At 40.8% G+C, this 17278-nt stretch overlaps 1 protein-coding gene across 2 annotated transcripts in view; it reads left to right on the top strand.

Annotated features, from left to right (window-relative positions):
- The first annotated feature begins 3355 nt into the window (after positions 1–3355).
- The window catches only part of fgf18a (fibroblast growth factor 18a), a 46981-nt gene continuing 33058 nt past the window's right edge, over positions 3356–17278 (top strand). The window contains exon 1 of one of the 2 annotated variants that reach the window (XM_061930076.2): positions 3356–4171. In XM_061930076.2, the coding sequence (XP_061786060.1) occupies positions 4140–4171 (32 nt within the window). In that variant the 5' untranslated portion in view covers positions 3356–4139. The remainder of the gene's footprint in view (positions 4172–17278) is intronic. The other variant, XM_061930075.2, reaches the window with a different exon arrangement.

The raw sequence follows: 17278 nt of genomic DNA, 5'->3' as shown, positions 1-17278 counted from the left end.
AAAAAAAATGGAATGGAATTTTACAGTTTTTTACTGAATGGGACACCCAAAATGTACATGAAAATTAAGAAAGTTGGATTTACAATATTAACTATGAACAATAAAACACTGAATATTAACAACATATGAACGTCGCTCTTCTTTTACGTGGGATTTACAATATTGACTAAGAACAATAAAACACTGAATATTAACAACATATGAACCTACAATATGATATATTACCACTTTTATGCAGAAATGTGTGGTAAAAATTTGCTTCCACATCTGTAACACCCAAAAGCGCAGATTTCGACTTTTGAAACTTTTTCTAAAAAACTTATGACAGACAACCTCAAAAAAAAAACGAATGGAATTGCACAGTTTTTTACTGAACGGGACACCCAAAATGTACATGAAAATAAAGAAAGTGGGATTTACAATATTAACTATGACCAATAAAACACTGAATATTAACAACATATGAACCTACACTATGATATAGTAGCACTTTTATGCAGAAATGTGTGGTAAAAATTTGCTTCCGCATCTGTAACACCCAAAAGCGCAGATTTCGACTTTTGACATTTTTTCTAAAAAACTTATGACAGACCACCTCAAAAAAAAACGAATGGAATTTTACAGTTTTTTACTGAATGGGACACCCAAAATGTACATGAAAATAAAGAAAGTGGGATTTACAATATTAACTATGAACAATAAAACACTAAATATTAACAACATATGAACGTCGCTCTTCTTTTACGTGGGATTTAGAATATTAACTAAGAACAATAAAACACTGAATATTAACAACACATGAACCTACAATATGATATATTACCACTTTTATGCAGAAATGTTCGGTAAAAATTTGCTTCCGCATCTGTAACACCCAAAAGCGCAAATTTCGACTTTTGAATTTTTTTCTAAAAAACTTATGACAGACCACCTCAAAAAAAACTAATGGAATTTTACAGTTTTTCTACTGAATGAGACATCCAAAATGTACATGAAAATAAAGAAAGTGGGCTTTACAATATTAACTATGAACAATAAAACACTGAATATTAACAACACATGAACCTACAATATGATATATTACCACTTTTATGCAGAAATGTGCGGTAAAAATGTGCTTCCGCATCTGTAACACCCAAAAGCGCAGATTTCGACCATTGAAACACTTTCTAACAAAAACTTCGACAGACCACCTCAAAAAAACGGATAGGAACTTTACAGTTTTTTACTGAACGGGACACCCAAAATGTACATGAAAATAAAGAAAGTGGGATTTACAATATTAACTCCATCCATCCATCCATCTTCTTCCGCTTATCCGAGGTCGGGTCGCGGGGGCAGCAGCCTAAGCAGGGAAGCCCAGACTTCCCTCTCCCCAGCCACTTCGTCCAGCTCTTCCTGTGGGACCCCGAGGTGTTCCCAGGCCAGCCGGGAGACATAGTCTTCCCAACGTGTCCTGGGTCTTCCCCGTGGCCTCCTACCGGTCGGACGTGCCCTAAACACCTCCCTAGGGAGGCGTTCGGGTGGCATCCTGACCAGATGCCCGAACCACCTCATCTGGCTCCTCTCGATGTGGAGGATCAGTGGCTTTACTTTGAGCTCCTCCCGGATGGCAGAGCTTCTCACCCTATCTCTAAGGGAGAGCCCCGCCACCCGGCGGAGGAAACTCATTTGGGCCGCTTGTACCCGTGATCTTGTCCTTTCGGTCATAACCCAAAGCTCATGACCATAGGTGAGGATGGGAACGTAGATCGACCGGTAAATTGAGAGCTTTGCCTTCCGGCTCAGCTCCTTCTTCACCACAACGGATCGATACAGCGTCCGCATTACTGAAGACGCCGCACCGATCCGCCTGTCGATCTCACGATCCACTCTTCCCTCACTCGTGAACAAGACTCCGAGGTACTTGAACTCCTCCACTTGGGGCAAGATCTCCTCCCCAACCCGGAGATGGCACTCCACCCTTTTCCGGGCGAGAACCATGGACTCGGACTTGGAGGTGCTGATTCTCATCCCAGTCACTCCACACTCAGCTGCGAACCAATCCAGTGAAAGCTGAAAATCCTGGCCAGATGAAGCCATCAGGACCACATCATCTGCAAAAAGCAGAGACCTAATCCTGCAGCCACCAAACCGGATCCCCTCAACGCCTTGACTGCGCCAAGAAATTCTATCCATAAAAGTTATGAACAGAATCGGTGACAAAGGGCAGCCTTGGCGGAGTCCAACCCTCACTGGAAACGTGTCCGACTTACTGCCGGCAATGCGGACCAAGCTCTGACACTGATCGTACAGGGAGCGAACCGCCACAATCAGACAGTCCGATACCCCATACTCTCTGAGAACTCCCCACAGGACTTCCCGAGGGACACAATATTAACTATGAACAATAAAACACTGAATATTAACAACAATTAACCTACAATATGATATATTAGCACTTTTATGCAGAAATGTGTGGTAAAGATTTGCTTCCGCATCTGTAACACCCAAAACCGCAGATTTCGACCATTGAAATACTTTCTATAGTTCAGGATTTACGGTAATAGCGGCTACAGTTTTGATGTTAAAGGTCTAAAAAAAAATGATGTAGAACGTTGAAAATCCTAATGGGCCAACATTTCACTTAAAAGTAAAAGTTTGGTGGTGGTCTGACATAGCAGACCACCACCAAAGCCTGCCTCTTCCTTGGGTTGCCCCCCCCTCCCATAGACCTCCATGGAAGAGGTCATAAAGTCCCCCTGCGCGTTCTTCACCTGTCGAAAGCGTCATATTGCTCTAGTCTGCGTCACATCGCAGGCGGCTAATCCCGTTCTGATCCAATAAGTGTGCATGTGCGTGTGGGAGAGCGAGGAGCGGGAGAGAGAGAGAGAGAGAGAGGGGAGGAGGGAGGAAGGGAGGATTGATCAGCGTCTGTTAAAATCTTGTTCTGGTTGTGTTGGAGTGAGGTCTGAGCCTGCATGCCGACGTGCCTCTCCTGTGTGCGAGACCTGTTTATGCAAAGAGACGCTGGATTTGTCTTTTTTTTTTTTTTTTTTTTTTTTTGCATAATAGCAGGAAAGTGCACACTTTTTTGGTTGTTGTTGTTGCGCCTGGTGTGAATGAAAGAGAAGAAGAAGGAGCAGCAGGTTTTGGATCTGTCAGTGGGATTTTTGGGGTAAACACGATTCTAGTCTTCAACTTTTTTTTTTTTTTTTTTGTATTCCTGCAAGTAAACCTGGCGACTCCTCTCTTGTTGCACCGTGGAGCTTTTTTTTTTTTTTTTTTTTTTTTTTCTTTCTTTTTTTTTTTTTTTTCCCTCGGAACGCTTTTCGCCCCACGCTCTTCATAGGAACTGCTTAAACTTTCTAGGTTTAAAAAAATAAATAAAACGATCGGATTGCATATCCCCCCCCTCCAACCCCCCCTTCAAACATTTTGGCGGTGATGTCATCGTGCTGTGTTTTGGCTGGTATCGTGTCGAGGAGGCGCAGAGAGAAGGGCTGCAGCCAGGCGGCAACCAGCGGCTGAAGTCCGGGGAAAAATCAGGTGCAAAGTGCGGCTGTCATTTCCTCCAGCCACCCGCCCTCCTCCCGAGTCGCACCGCTCCCTGGACCCGCGGTTAGTGGCGCATGGAGCGGACATGACCAACGCCGCCGTGCGTCCCCCTGCGCCCGCAGAGGCTCCATCTCCACCCGGCCGTGTTCTCCATCAGCTCGCCCAGAGCCTCCAACAGTCCTAACTCGGGACTAAACGAGCTCTTCCACGGTAACGCATTGGATTACGCGCGCTATTACGCACGCATCTTTTTTTCTTTTTTCCCCGGGAGATCTGAAAACAGTGCGCGCGATTTCACCTGTCTTCCTTGTCGGGGGCGCGCATCTTCCAGGCGACCCCGCCCACTCGCAGCTGTTTTGAGGTTGGCCCCCGCGGTCACAGTGGCCCGGCTACTCCGGCCTCAGACGCGTGTTTATCGCCCTAGCTGTGGGAACCGGGCCACGCCGCTGCCGATGCCAACTGGAGTGGCCGCTGACTCTTTGACTCTGCCTCACTTCCGCCGGATTTCCACCGCAGGGGGAGACTCTCCGGGCTGCCGGACTGGCTCAGGCCGAGCGAGGAGACTGTCTCTGGGCCGAGTTCCATAGTGGAGGGGGGAAGCGATGTGGCCCCTTCTTTCCACGCTGACCCTCCTGTAAGTCTTTTTTTTTTTTTTTTTTTTTAAATGTCTTTTTTATCGTGCAGTAATCAGATCTCTGTGTTGAAACTCTTTTCGCGTAAAGATAATGGAGGGGTTGCGGGTGTCAAACGATTACATCACTCCCCTCCAGTCCCCCGTGGAACACATGCCAGGAAAGCCCTGTTTTGATTGGCTGACAGTTGAGGGTCACCGGGTCACGCTAGGGGCCGTGTTACTCATAAAAGCTGCCATAAACATCTCCATCACCTTCTGCACTTACTTCAGGGATGGCCGAATATGTCTGGGAACAGCCTTCACAACTTTATTGTATTTATGTAGCACTTTTTCTCTATAGCAGGGGTCGGCAACCCAAAATGTTACGGGGCCATTTTGGACCAAAAATACAACAAAACAATATGTCTGGAGCCACAAAAAATTAAAAGCCTTATATAAGTGTTATAATGAAGGCAACACATGATGTAAGTGTCTATGTTAGCCTACTATCAAAATGACTTTAAAAGTATTATATAAGTGTTATAATGAAGGCAACACATGATGTAAGTGTCTATATTAGCCTACTATCAAAATGACTTTAAAAGTATTATATAAGTGTTATAATGAAGGCAACACATGATGTAAGTGTCTATATTAGCCTACTATCAAAATGACTTTAAAAGTCTTATATAAGTGTTATAATGAAGGCAACACATGTTGTAAGTGTCTATATTAGCTATAGTAGCCTACTATCAAAATGACTTTAATAGTATTTTATAAGTGTTATAATGAAGGCAACACATGATTTAAGTGTCTATATCAGCTATATTAGTCTACTATCAAAATGACTTCAAAAGTCTTATATAAGTGTTATAATGAAGGCAACACATGATGTAAGTGTCTATGTTAGCCTACTATCAAAATTACTTTAAAAGTATTATATAAGTGTTATAATGAAGGCAACACATGATATAAGTGTCTATATTAGCCTACTATCAAAATGACTTTAAAAGTATTGTATACGTGTTATAATGAAGGCAACACATGATGTAGGTGTCTATAATAGCCTACTATCAAAATGACTTCAAAAGTATTATATAAGTGTCATAATGAAGGCAACGTATGATGTAAGTGTCTATATCAGCTCTATCAGCCTACTATCAAAATGACTTTAACAGTATTATATAAGTGTTATAATGAAGGCAGCACATGATGTAAGTGTCTATATTAACCTACTATCAAAATGACTTGAAAAGTATCATATAAGTGTTATAATGAAGGCAACACATGATGTAAGTGTCTATATTAGCCTACTATCAAAATGACTTCAAAAGTATTATATAAGTGTTATAATGAAGGCAACTTATGACGTAAGTGTCTATATCAGCTCTATCAGCCTACTATCAAAATGACTTTAACAGTATTATATAAGTGTTATAATGAAGGCAGCACATGATGTAAGTGTCTATATTAACCTACTATCAAAATGACTTGAAAAGTATCATATAAGTGTTATAATGAAGGCAACACATGATGTAAGTGTCTATATTAGCTATATTAGCCTACTATCAAAATGACTTTAAAAAGTCTTATATAAGTGTTATAATGAAGGCAACACATGATGTAAGTGTCTATGTTAGCCTACTATCAAAATGACTTTAAAAGTATTATATGAGTGTTATAATGAAGGCAACACATGATGTAAGTGTCTATATTAGCTATATTAGCCTACTATCAAAATGACTTTAAAAGTATTGTGTAAGTGTTATAATGAAGGCAACACATGATGTAAGTGTCTATATCAGCTATATTAGTCTACTATCAAAATGACTTTAAAAGTCTTATATAAGTGTTATAATGAAGGCAACACATGATGTAAGTGTCTATGTTAGCCTACTATCAAAATTACTTTAAAAGTATTATATAAGTGTTATAATGAAGGCAACACATGATATAAGTGTCTATATTAGCCTACTATCAAAATGACTTTAAAAGTATTGTATACGTGTTATAATGAAGGCAACACATGATGTAGGTGTCTATAATAGCCTACTATCAAAATGACTTCAAAAGTATTATATAAGTGTTATAATGAAGGCAACGTATGATGTAAGTGTCTATATCAGCTCTATCAGCCTACTATCAAAATGACTTTAACAGTATTATATAAGTGTTACAATGAAGGCAGCACATGATGTAAGTGTCTATATTAACCTACTATCAAAATGACTTGAAAAGTATCATATAAGTGTTATAATGAAGGCAACACATGATGTAAGTGTCTATATTAGCCTACTATCAAAATGACTTCAAAAGTATTATATAAGTGTTATAATGAAGGCAACTTATGACGTAAGTGTCTATATCAGCTCTATCAGCCTACTATCAAAATGACTTTAACAGTATTATATAAGTGTTATAATGAAGGCAGCACATGATGTAAGTGTCTATATTAATCTACTATCAAAATGACTTGAAAAGTATCATATAAGTGTTATAATGAAGGCAACACATGATGTAAGTGTCTATATTAGCTATATTAGCCTACTATCAAAATGACTTTAAAAAGTCTTATGTAAGTGTTATAATGAAGGCAACACATGATGTAAGTGTCTATGTTAGCCTACTATCAAAATGACTTTAAAAGTATTATATGAGTGTTATAATGAAGGCAACACATGATGTAAGTGTCTATATTAGCTATATTAGCCTACTATCAAAATGACTTTAAAAGTATTGTGTAAGTGTTATAATGAAGGCAACACATGATGTAAGTGTCTATATCAGCTATATTAGTCTACTATCAAAATGACTTTAAAAGTCTTATATAAGTGTTATAATGAAGGCAACACATGATGTAAGTGTCTATGTTAGCCTACTATCAAAATTACTTTAAAAGTATTATATAAGTGTTATAATGAAGGCAACACATGATATAAGTGTCTATATCAGCTATATTAGCCTACTATCAAAATGACTTTAAAAGTATTGTATACGTGTTATAATGAAGGCAACACATGATGTAAGTGTCTATAATAGCCTACTATCAAAATGACTTCAAAAGTATTATATAAGTGTTTTAATGAAGGCAACTTATGATGTAAGTGTCTATATCAGCTCTATCAGCCTACTATCAAAATGACTTTAACAGTATTATATAAGTGTTATAATGAAGGCAGCACATGATGTAAGTGTCTATATTAACCTACTGTCAAAATGACTTGAAAAGTATCATATAAGTGTTATAATGAAGGCAACACATGATGTAAATGTCTATATTAGCTATAGTAGCCTACTATCAAAATTACTTTAAAAGTATTATATAAGTGTTATAATGAAGGCAACACAAGATGTAAGTGTCTATATTAGCCTACTATCAAACTGACTTTGAAAGTATTATATAAGTGTTATAATGAAGGCAACACATGATGTAAGTGTCTATATTAGCTATAGTAGCCTACTATCAAAATTACTTTAAAAGTATTATGTAAGTGTTATAATGAAGGCAACACAAGATGTAAGTGTCTATATTAGCCTACTATCAAAATGACTTTAAAAGTATTATGTAAGTGTTATAATGAAGGCAACACATGATGTAAGTGTCTATATTAGCTATTATAGCCTACTATCAAATGACTTTAAAATTATTATATACATGTTATAATGAAGGCAACACAGAATGTAAGTGTCTATATTAGCCTACTATCAAAATTAATTTAAAAGTATTATGTATGTGTTATAATGAAGGCAACACATGATGTAAGTGTCTATATCAGCTATATTAGCCTACTATCAAAATGACTTTAAAAGTATTTTATAAGTGTTATAATGAAGGCAACACACGATGTCAGTGTCTATAATAGCTATATTAGCCTACTATCAAAATGACTTTAAAAGTATTACATACGTGTTATAATGAAGGCAACACATGATGTAAGTGTCTATATCAGCTATATTAGCCTACTATCAAAATGACTTTAAAAGTATTTTATAAGTGTTATAATGAAGGCAACACACGATGTCAGTGTCTATAATAGCTATATTAGCCTACTATCATCTACTATGTGTGTCCAAGTTGAAGGAAACTCCAGGCTGTCTTCTTCTAATGGATTTATTTTAACATTTGCTGTGGTCTGGAACAACATGGCACACAAACAACTAAGAGAAATGCAGCCAATATTAATTATAGATAATGTGTCATGAGACATGCAAATATAAGTTAAATACACAGAGGACGTAAATAAAGGAAATTAAATGAGCTCAAATATACCTACAAACGAGGCATAATGATGCAATATGTACATACAGCTAGCCTAAATTGCATGTTAGCATGGATTAGCTTGCAGTCATATGCCTGATTAGCACTCCAACAAGTCAATAACATCAACAAAGCTCACCTTTGTGCATTCACGCACAGCATAGAAAGTTTGGTGGACAAAATGAGACAAAGAAGGAGTGGCATAAAACACGTCTTTCTGTGGCAGCGTCGGAGAAAGTCGTACATGTAAACAAACTACGACGGGTTCAAGGATCGCTGAAATTAGTAGGACAAAACGGTGCTCGCCAAATACTCTCATCAGTGAAGCATACGTAACATAAGCAGTGGGATTTCTAACAATTAGGAAGGTTTGGGTCATGTTTATTCTCCTAAAGAAAATATATTAAAACAACATTTATTTATTTTTTTCTTCATCTTTTTCCATTTTCACACATCTCTGAGAGCGCTAATCTAGAGCCGCGGGTTGCTGACCCCCACTCTAAACCAGGTGTGCCAAACGTACGGCCCGAGGGCCGAATCAGGTCCGCGAACAGGTTTTATTTTGCCCAGTATAAAAATTAACCTGAAACTGCTGTTCTAAATGTGTCCACTGGATGTCGCAATAGTAATTCTTTGTATCTTTGTAGATGATGCTACACATGTACAAAATAAACCACATGATGTTAGTGCATCAGTCAAGGAAAATGATCAAACTACATAAATAACATCTTGTCATTTAATTTTGCTATAATGTTTTTAATCCACAACGGGTAATTGTAAAAAAAAAAACAAAAAAAACAACATTATGATTAGAGATGTCCGTTAATATCGGACTGCTGATATTATCGGCCGATAAATGCTTTAAAATGTAATATCGGAAATTATCTGGGTTAACTTTTTAAAACGCAGCTGTGTACACGGACGTAGGGAGATATCTACAGCTTTTCACACACACACAAGTGAATGCAAAGCATACTTTGTCAACAGCCATACAGGTCACACTGAGGGTGGCCGTATAAACAACTTTAACACTGTTACAAACATGCGCCACACTGTGAACCTACACTAAACAAGAATGACAAACACATTTCGGGAGAACATCCGCACTGTAACACAACATAACCACAACAGAACAAATACCCAGAATCCCTTGCAGCACTAACTCTACAATATACACCATGTGGCCCTCGATCTAAAATGAGTTTGACGCCCCTGCTCTAAAGACTTTATATTGAGAAACATTCAAGCGACATTTACTCCAGTGCGGGCGGCACCGGGAGCCAGGTGGGTGGCAGTGTCTTGTCAAAGGTCGCAACGGCAGTGATTAGATTCGAACCAGGAACTCTCAAGTTTCTGGCCCCCGATATAACGCGACTAAAAAGACGGAAGATTTCTTTGCTCGCGTCTGATCTCCAGATAACCTACTCAGTGGCCTAGTTGATAGAGTGTCCGCCCTGAGATCGGTAGGTTAAAGTTAAAGTTAAAGTACCAATGATTGTCACACACACACTAGGTGTGGTGAAATGTGTCCTCTGCATTTGACCCATCCCCTTGTTCACCCCCTGTGAGATGAGGGGAGCAGTGGGCAGCAGCAGTGCCGCGCCCGGGAATCATTTTTGGTGATTTAACCCCCAATTCCAACCCTTGATGCTGAGTGCTAATCAGGGAGGTAATGGGTCCCATCTTTATAGTCTTTGGTATGACTCGGCCGGGGTTTGAACTCACAACCCTACCGATCTCAGGGCGGACACTCTAACCACTAGGCCACTGAGTAGGTGAGTGAGTTGTGAGTTCAAACCCCGGCCGAGTCATACCAAAGACTATAAAAATGGGAGCCAGTACCTCCCTGCTTGGCACTCAGCATCAAGGGTTGGAATTGGGGGTTAAATCACCAAAAATGATTCCCGGGCGCGGCCACCTCTGCTGCTCACTGCTCCCCTCATCTTGTGAACAAGGGGATGGGTCAAATGCAGAGGACACATTTCACCACACCTAGTGAGTGTGTGTGTGACAATCATTGGTACTTTAACATTAACTTTAACAGATGCTTCTCATTCCTCAACCTACGTACCGCCACCGTCGCCTAACTTTTAACCGCCTATCTGTCTCCTGGACTCGCCCCGGCACCGTTTTTTTTTTTTTTTTTTTTTTTTTTTTTCCCCCGCAGATGCTCGCTGAGATAAAACGTAAGAATTAATAACTGATGAATGACGGCGCCCCTGGCAGTATCTGAGGAGGAGCAGACCGACTGTTTAGTCTGCTGGTTTTAGTTAAGGTCGACCAAAGCCAATCATCGAGCCGTTCATTTCCTCCTCGCTTCACCACAGACACTTATGGATTTACTCCCGCCCCCGCCCTCCGAAAAATGCAGTTTCACCCATTTTATCGGAGAAAAAAGCCCTAACCGCAGCAACCTGTTGCTACTCTCTTAAAAAGCCGCAGATCCACTTTGAGGCTTTCTCCCGACGACTGATTCGCAGTCAGGCCCGTTCCTGCTGATACCGCTCACACGCCCTCTTGCCTCACCGCCGAGACCCACAGAGGAACGCGCAATGCACCGCTCTAACCGCCGCTACACACTGACGCAAACCGCTCCACGCCGGTGCCCGGTCGGTTCGTTTGTCCGACCGCAGCCTTCCAGCCGGGGGCGCAGGTTTATGATGTCAGAGGACCTGGCTTGTTTTGGCAGGCGGCCACCTCTCTCCACCGCCTTCTGGCCTCTTCCACACCTATTCTCTCCTTTTCTCATCCCTCCCCCCCACCCTCCAGCGACTCCTTTCTTCTCGCCTTCGCTCCACGGCTGGCATAACACGGAGTGTCTGTGGTTTTTGCGGGAGCAGGGGAATCCAGCGCCGAGGCACTTTTCCTGCAGTGTCCTCGGTGGTGTTTTAACAGCTGAGAGTCCTCACAATGCTCAGGTTTTTTTGGCTGCGCGAGGCAAAATGTAAGGGGGCCAACACCTCCTTGCCAAGGATGTCTGCATCTATTAGAATGACTCAAGGGTCAACACGGCGAAGTATGCGGCTGTCAGAAGTAGGTGTACACTATATGTCTGTAGTTTCTCAGCCATCCGTGGCCAGGGTGGACTGGAAGGCGAAGCATCCTTAAAGGGGAACATTATCACAATTTCAGAATGGTTAAAACCATTAAAAATCAGTTCCCAGTGGCTTATTATATACGTTTTTTTCAAAATTTTACCCATCACGCAATATCCCTAAAAAAATGCTTCAAAGTGCCTGATTTTAACCATCGTTATAAACACCCGTCCATTTTCCTGTGACGTCACATAGTGAAGCCAACACAAACAAACATGGCGGAAAGAACAGCAAGCTATAGCGACATTAGCTCGGATTCAGACTCGGATTTCAGCGGCTTAAGCCATTCAACAGATTATGCATGTATTGAAACGGATGGTTGTAGTGTGGAGGCAGGTAGCGAAAACGAAATTGAAGAAGAAACTGAAGCTATTGAGCCATATCGGTTTGAACCGTACGCAAGCGAAACCGACGAAAACGACACGACAGTTATGAATGTCTGACACAACATGCACGGTTTATATAGAAAGTTAAAGTACCACTGATAGTCACACACACACTAGGTTCCGGTCCCTTTGCAGAAAAACAACCCCAAATCATGATGCTTCCACCCCCATACTTCACAGTAGTTATGGTGTTCTTTGGACGTAAGTTAAGTTAAAGTTAAAGTACCAATGGTTGTCACACACACACTAGGTGTGGTGAAATGTGTCTTCTGCATTCGACCCATCCCTTTGTTCCACCCCCTGGGAGGTGAGGGGAGCAGTGAACAGCACTCATCTTGGTGATTTCACCCCCAATTCCAACCCTTGATGCTGAGTGCCAAGCAGGGAGGTAATGGCTCCCATTTCTTTAATAGTCTTTGGTATGACTCGGCCGGGGTTTGAACTCACGACTTACCGATCTCAGGGCGGACACTCTAACCACAAGGACACTAAGCAGAAAAGATTAAACGTACCCAAGGAAGAGTTAAAACCTTTCCATGCACACTAAAAAAAAATGTTGGGTTAAAAAATAACCCAATTTTAACCCGACTGCTGGTTCAGAAAAGGACCAACCCCTTATTTGAGTTACTCAACATTTTGGGTTAATTTCTTCAATCCAACTTTTGCGTTGAATTGTTTAACCAAAAAGTGGAGTTATGGCAACTTAAAGGGGAACATTATCACAATTTCAGAATGGTTAAAACCATTAAAAATCAGTTCCCAGTGGCTTATTTTATTTTTCGAAGTTTTTTTCTAAATTTTACCCATCACGCAATATCCCTAAAAAAAAGCTTCAAAGTGCCTGATTTTAACCATCGTTATATACACCCGTCCATTTTCCTGTGACGTCACATAGTGAAGCCAACACAAACAAACATGGCGGAAAGAACAGCAAGCTATAGCGACATTAGCTCGGATTCAGACTCGGATTTCAGCGGCTTAAGCGATTCAACAGATTACGCATGTATTGAAACGGATGGTTGTAGTGTGGAGGCAGGTAGCGAAAACGAAATTGAAGAAGAAACTGAAGCTATTGAGCCATATCGGTTTGAACCGTATGTAAGCAAAACCGACGAAAACGACACGACAGCCAGCGACACGGGAGAAAGCGAGGACGAATTTGGCGATCGCCTTCTAACCAATGATTGGTATGTGTTTGTTTGGCATTAAAGGAAACTAACAACTATGAACTAGGTTTACAGCATATGAAATACATTTGGCAACAACATGCACTTTGAGAGTGCAGACAGCCCAATTTTCATCAATTAATATATTCTGTAGACATACCCTCATCCGCGCTCTTTTCCTGAAAGCTGATCTGTCCAGTTTAAGGGACGGTGTGAGCCAAGACATCCAGGGGGTTTAGCTCGCTCGTCTGCGGGAACAAACTGCCGCCATTGCTTGCCGTGCTACCGAGGTCCTTTGTCCCTGAATAGCTCACACACTCCGGCAGATTCAATGGGGGTCTGGCGGCAGATTTCTTTGACTTTATCGTTGGAAATGCATCTGCTTTGAGTGTCGCAGGATATCCACACATTCTTGCCATCTCTGTCGTAGCATAGCTTTCGTCGGTAAAGTGTGCGGAACAAACGTCCAATTTCTTTGCCACTTTCGCATCTTTGGGCCACTGGTGCAACTTGAATCCGTCCCTGTTCGTGTTGTTACACCCTCCGACAACACACCGACGAGGCATGATGTCTCCAAGGTACGGAAAACAGTTGAAAAAACGGAAAATAACAGAGCTGATTTGACTCTGTGTTTGAGAAAATGGCGGATTGCTTCCCGATGTGACGTCATCGCTCCGAGAGCGAATATTAGAAAGGCGTTTAATTCGCCAAAATTCACCCATTTAGAGTTCGGAAATCGGTTAAAAAAATATATGGTCTTTTTTCTGCAACATCAAGGTATATATTGACGCTTACATAAGTCTGGTGATAATGTTCCCCTTTAACAATGAAGACTAAAGTCCGGGTGCTTCGGATTTATTGATTAGTGTCATGTACTGCGACGTCACGAGTAGGAAACTGTAAATGTAAACTTTTTACACATCCAACATCCAACCTATGGTTGGTGTCAAACTCATTTTAGCTCAGGGGCCGCATGGAAGAAAATCTGTGCACAGGCGGGCCGGACTATTAAAATCATAGCATGAAAAACTAAAAAAAATAAAGACAAATTCAGATTGTTTTTGTTGTCTTACTTTGGCCAAAAATAGAACAAACACATTCTGAAAATATTACAAAAAGTTTAGACCCATGAAGGAAACAATAAAGTAACTGAATGTTTATAACTGAATACATTTACATGTAAGTCTCCCTACTAATGGAAATGCCCCCCCTTTACCTCAAAGAACTACTCACCCCCAAATCCTTCACACGACACCTTCGCTCCGGACAGGCTAACCTCCTCCAACCTCCGAGGACAAAGCTACGAACAATGGGAGACCGGGCTTTCTGCTCCGCCGCTCCCAGTCTGTGGAACGCTCTCCCTGACCACCTGAGGGCACCACAGACTGTTAATTCTTTTAAAAAAGGCTTAAAAACCCTTCTTTTTAAAAAAAGCCCTTTTTTTTAGATATATGCATACTAGTTGTAGCTATTGGGCTATTCTAGTTTTATTTTATTTTTATTTTTTATTATCTTTTTATTTTAATTTTTTTAATACACTGTAGCACTTTGAGGTTGTTTACTCAATGTAAAGTGTTTTTTACAAATAAAATCTATTATTATTATTATTATTATTATTATTATTATAACATATGCATAAAAATGTGTTTTCTTTTAATGAATTAAGTAATGTTAATGGCAACCTTTTTTCCAAAACACACTATAGAATGTGAGATATAACATAATACATTTATCATTTGTTTTCAAAACGGTTACAAAAAAGTGAGACCCCCAAAAATGTACTGTGGGACCCCATTTTTATAATTTGATGGGGTCCCTGGGAAAATTCCTAGCGCCAACACTGATGGAGTATTGGTGCGTGCAAAACAGCAGCAGGCGGCTGTGGCCTGCGGGCCGGTTCTAAATACTAATCAAATATCCCGGGGGCCATAGATAATTCATTCGCGGGCCGGATCTGGCCCTCGGGCCTTGCCTTTGACACATAAGATATAGTAGAAACATACCTGAACGCTGAAACTGTGAGTCAAAACCATGCGCTAGTATATACTTTAAGTCGTTCAAAACCAATAGCGACCCTAAATTGTGTAAATCCGTAGTTTCTCAAACTTTTTTTTTTTTTTACCAAGTACCACCTCAGAAAAGACTGGACTCTCCAAGTACCACCATAATGACTAACATTAAAATACAGTAGTGTAGTAGGCCCAAGTATGCATTGAAAACAAGACCGAGGCTTTATTTAAAAAAGCATATTTAGTATTGTTGGCCACAGTAACATTAGACACAGTTTGAACAGTAACAATGTGTTTGAATATAGGAAAGTAAAACACTAATCACCTAACTGATTCTTTGGCGTACCACTAGATGGAGCGCCCGTACCAGGCTAAGTAATTAAGCATGAACTGATGAAGTTGTTTTGTCAGTTCATGTTCATAGACTTAGATTGGTTAGATCTAGTCTAGTCACACTGACAAGACTAAGTATGTGAGAATGAAAGGTCCATTTCTGTTTGTCTCAGAAGACGTTTCGCCTGGTTCATAGACCTAGATTGGTCAAAGCTAGTCTGACTAGACTAGATCTGACCAATCTAGTCTGACTACAGTAGATCTGACCAATCTAAGTCAACTGACGAAACATGTTTCGCCTCTCAGCCGAGCAAGTTTCATCAGTTCATGCTCATCGACTTAAATTGATCAGCTCTTGTCTGACTGGATTGACTAGACTAGATCTGACCAGGCTAAGTCAATGAGCACGAACTAATTAATTTGTTTCGTCAGTTCTTGTTCATACTTAGATTGGTTAGATATAGTCTAGTCACACTGACAAGACTAAGTATGTGAGAATGAACTGGCAAAATGACTTCTAAGACAAACTGAACAGCCCAGTTCAGTTCATTCATGCAGGCTTCACCAGTTCATGTTCATAGACTAAGCTTGGTCGGATTTAGTCTGACGAGACTAGATCTGAGAAAGCTAAATAAACTGCCGAAAAATCTTCTAAAACGAACTGAACAGTCCATTGGACGACGCTTCACAGGTCTAGATCTTTCGAAGTTTAAAATACGATCTCAATGGGATGTGTGAGTGCCTCTCTGAGTTATGCCAGTGTCAAATTGAAGCTAATAATGCCATCCAAAGAAGCGTGGATGTATTGTTGTTCTCTAGACATCGAAGTTGAGTCCGGACCAGCCAAGTAGTGCGGTCTATACAGCGGGGATGTCAGACTAAATTGTTTAAGGGGACCACATTTCCGGAAAGCTAAGGACCTCGGGGGCTGGACTTCTTCATTCACATATTAGTTTGATTTTTTTTATCTTCCTGAGAATGAGCTTCATCTACAGGGGAATTTTGATTATGAAAAAATAGCCTTGTCCTTAAAACAGGAGTTCTCTGCAGTTTTTAAAGGCCTACTGAAATGCGATTTTCTTATTTAAACGGGGATAGCAGGTCCATTCTATGTGTCATACTTGATCATTTCGCGATATTGCCATATTTTTGCTGAAATGATTTGGTAGAGAACATCGATGATAAAGTTCGCAACTTTTGGTCGCTGATAAAAAAGCCTTGCCTGTACCGGAAGTAGCAGACGAGTAGCGTGACATCACAGGTTGTGGAGCTCCTCACATCTGCACATTGTTTACAATCATGGCCACCAGCAGCGAGAGCGATTCGGACCGAGAAAGCGACGATTTCCCCATTAATTTGAGCGAGGATGAAAGATTCGTGGATGAGGAAAGTGAGAGTGAAGGACTAGAGGGCAGTGGGAGCGATTCAGATAGGGAAGATGCTGTGAGAGGCGGGTGGGACCTGATATTCAGCTGGGAATGACTAAAACAGTAAATAAACACAAGACATATATATACTCTATTAGCCACAACACAACCAGGCTTATATTTAATATGCCACAAATTAATCCCGCATAACAAACACCTCCCCCCTCCCGTCCATATAACCCGCCAATACAACTCAAACACCTGCACAACACACTCAATCCCACAGCCCAAAGTACCGTTCACCTCCCCAAAGTTCATACAGCACATATATTTCCCCAAAGTCCCCAAAGTTACGTACGTGACATGCACATAACGGCACAAGCGATCAAATGTTTGGAAGCCGCAGCTGCATGCGTACTCACGGTACCGCGTCTGCGCATCCAACTCAAAGTCCTCCTGGTAAGAGTCTCTGGTGTCCCAGTTCTCCACAGGCCAATGGTAAAGCTTGACTGTC

The sequence above is a fragment of the Nerophis lumbriciformis genome, linkage group LG36 (assembly GCF_033978685.3).
Source record: "Nerophis lumbriciformis linkage group LG36, RoL_Nlum_v2.1, whole genome shotgun sequence".
Classification (NCBI taxonomy): domain Eukaryota; kingdom Metazoa; phylum Chordata; class Actinopteri; order Syngnathiformes; family Syngnathidae; genus Nerophis; species Nerophis lumbriciformis.
Note: the sequence above shows the minus strand (reverse complement) of the source record. Positions and strands in the feature narration are given on the sequence as shown.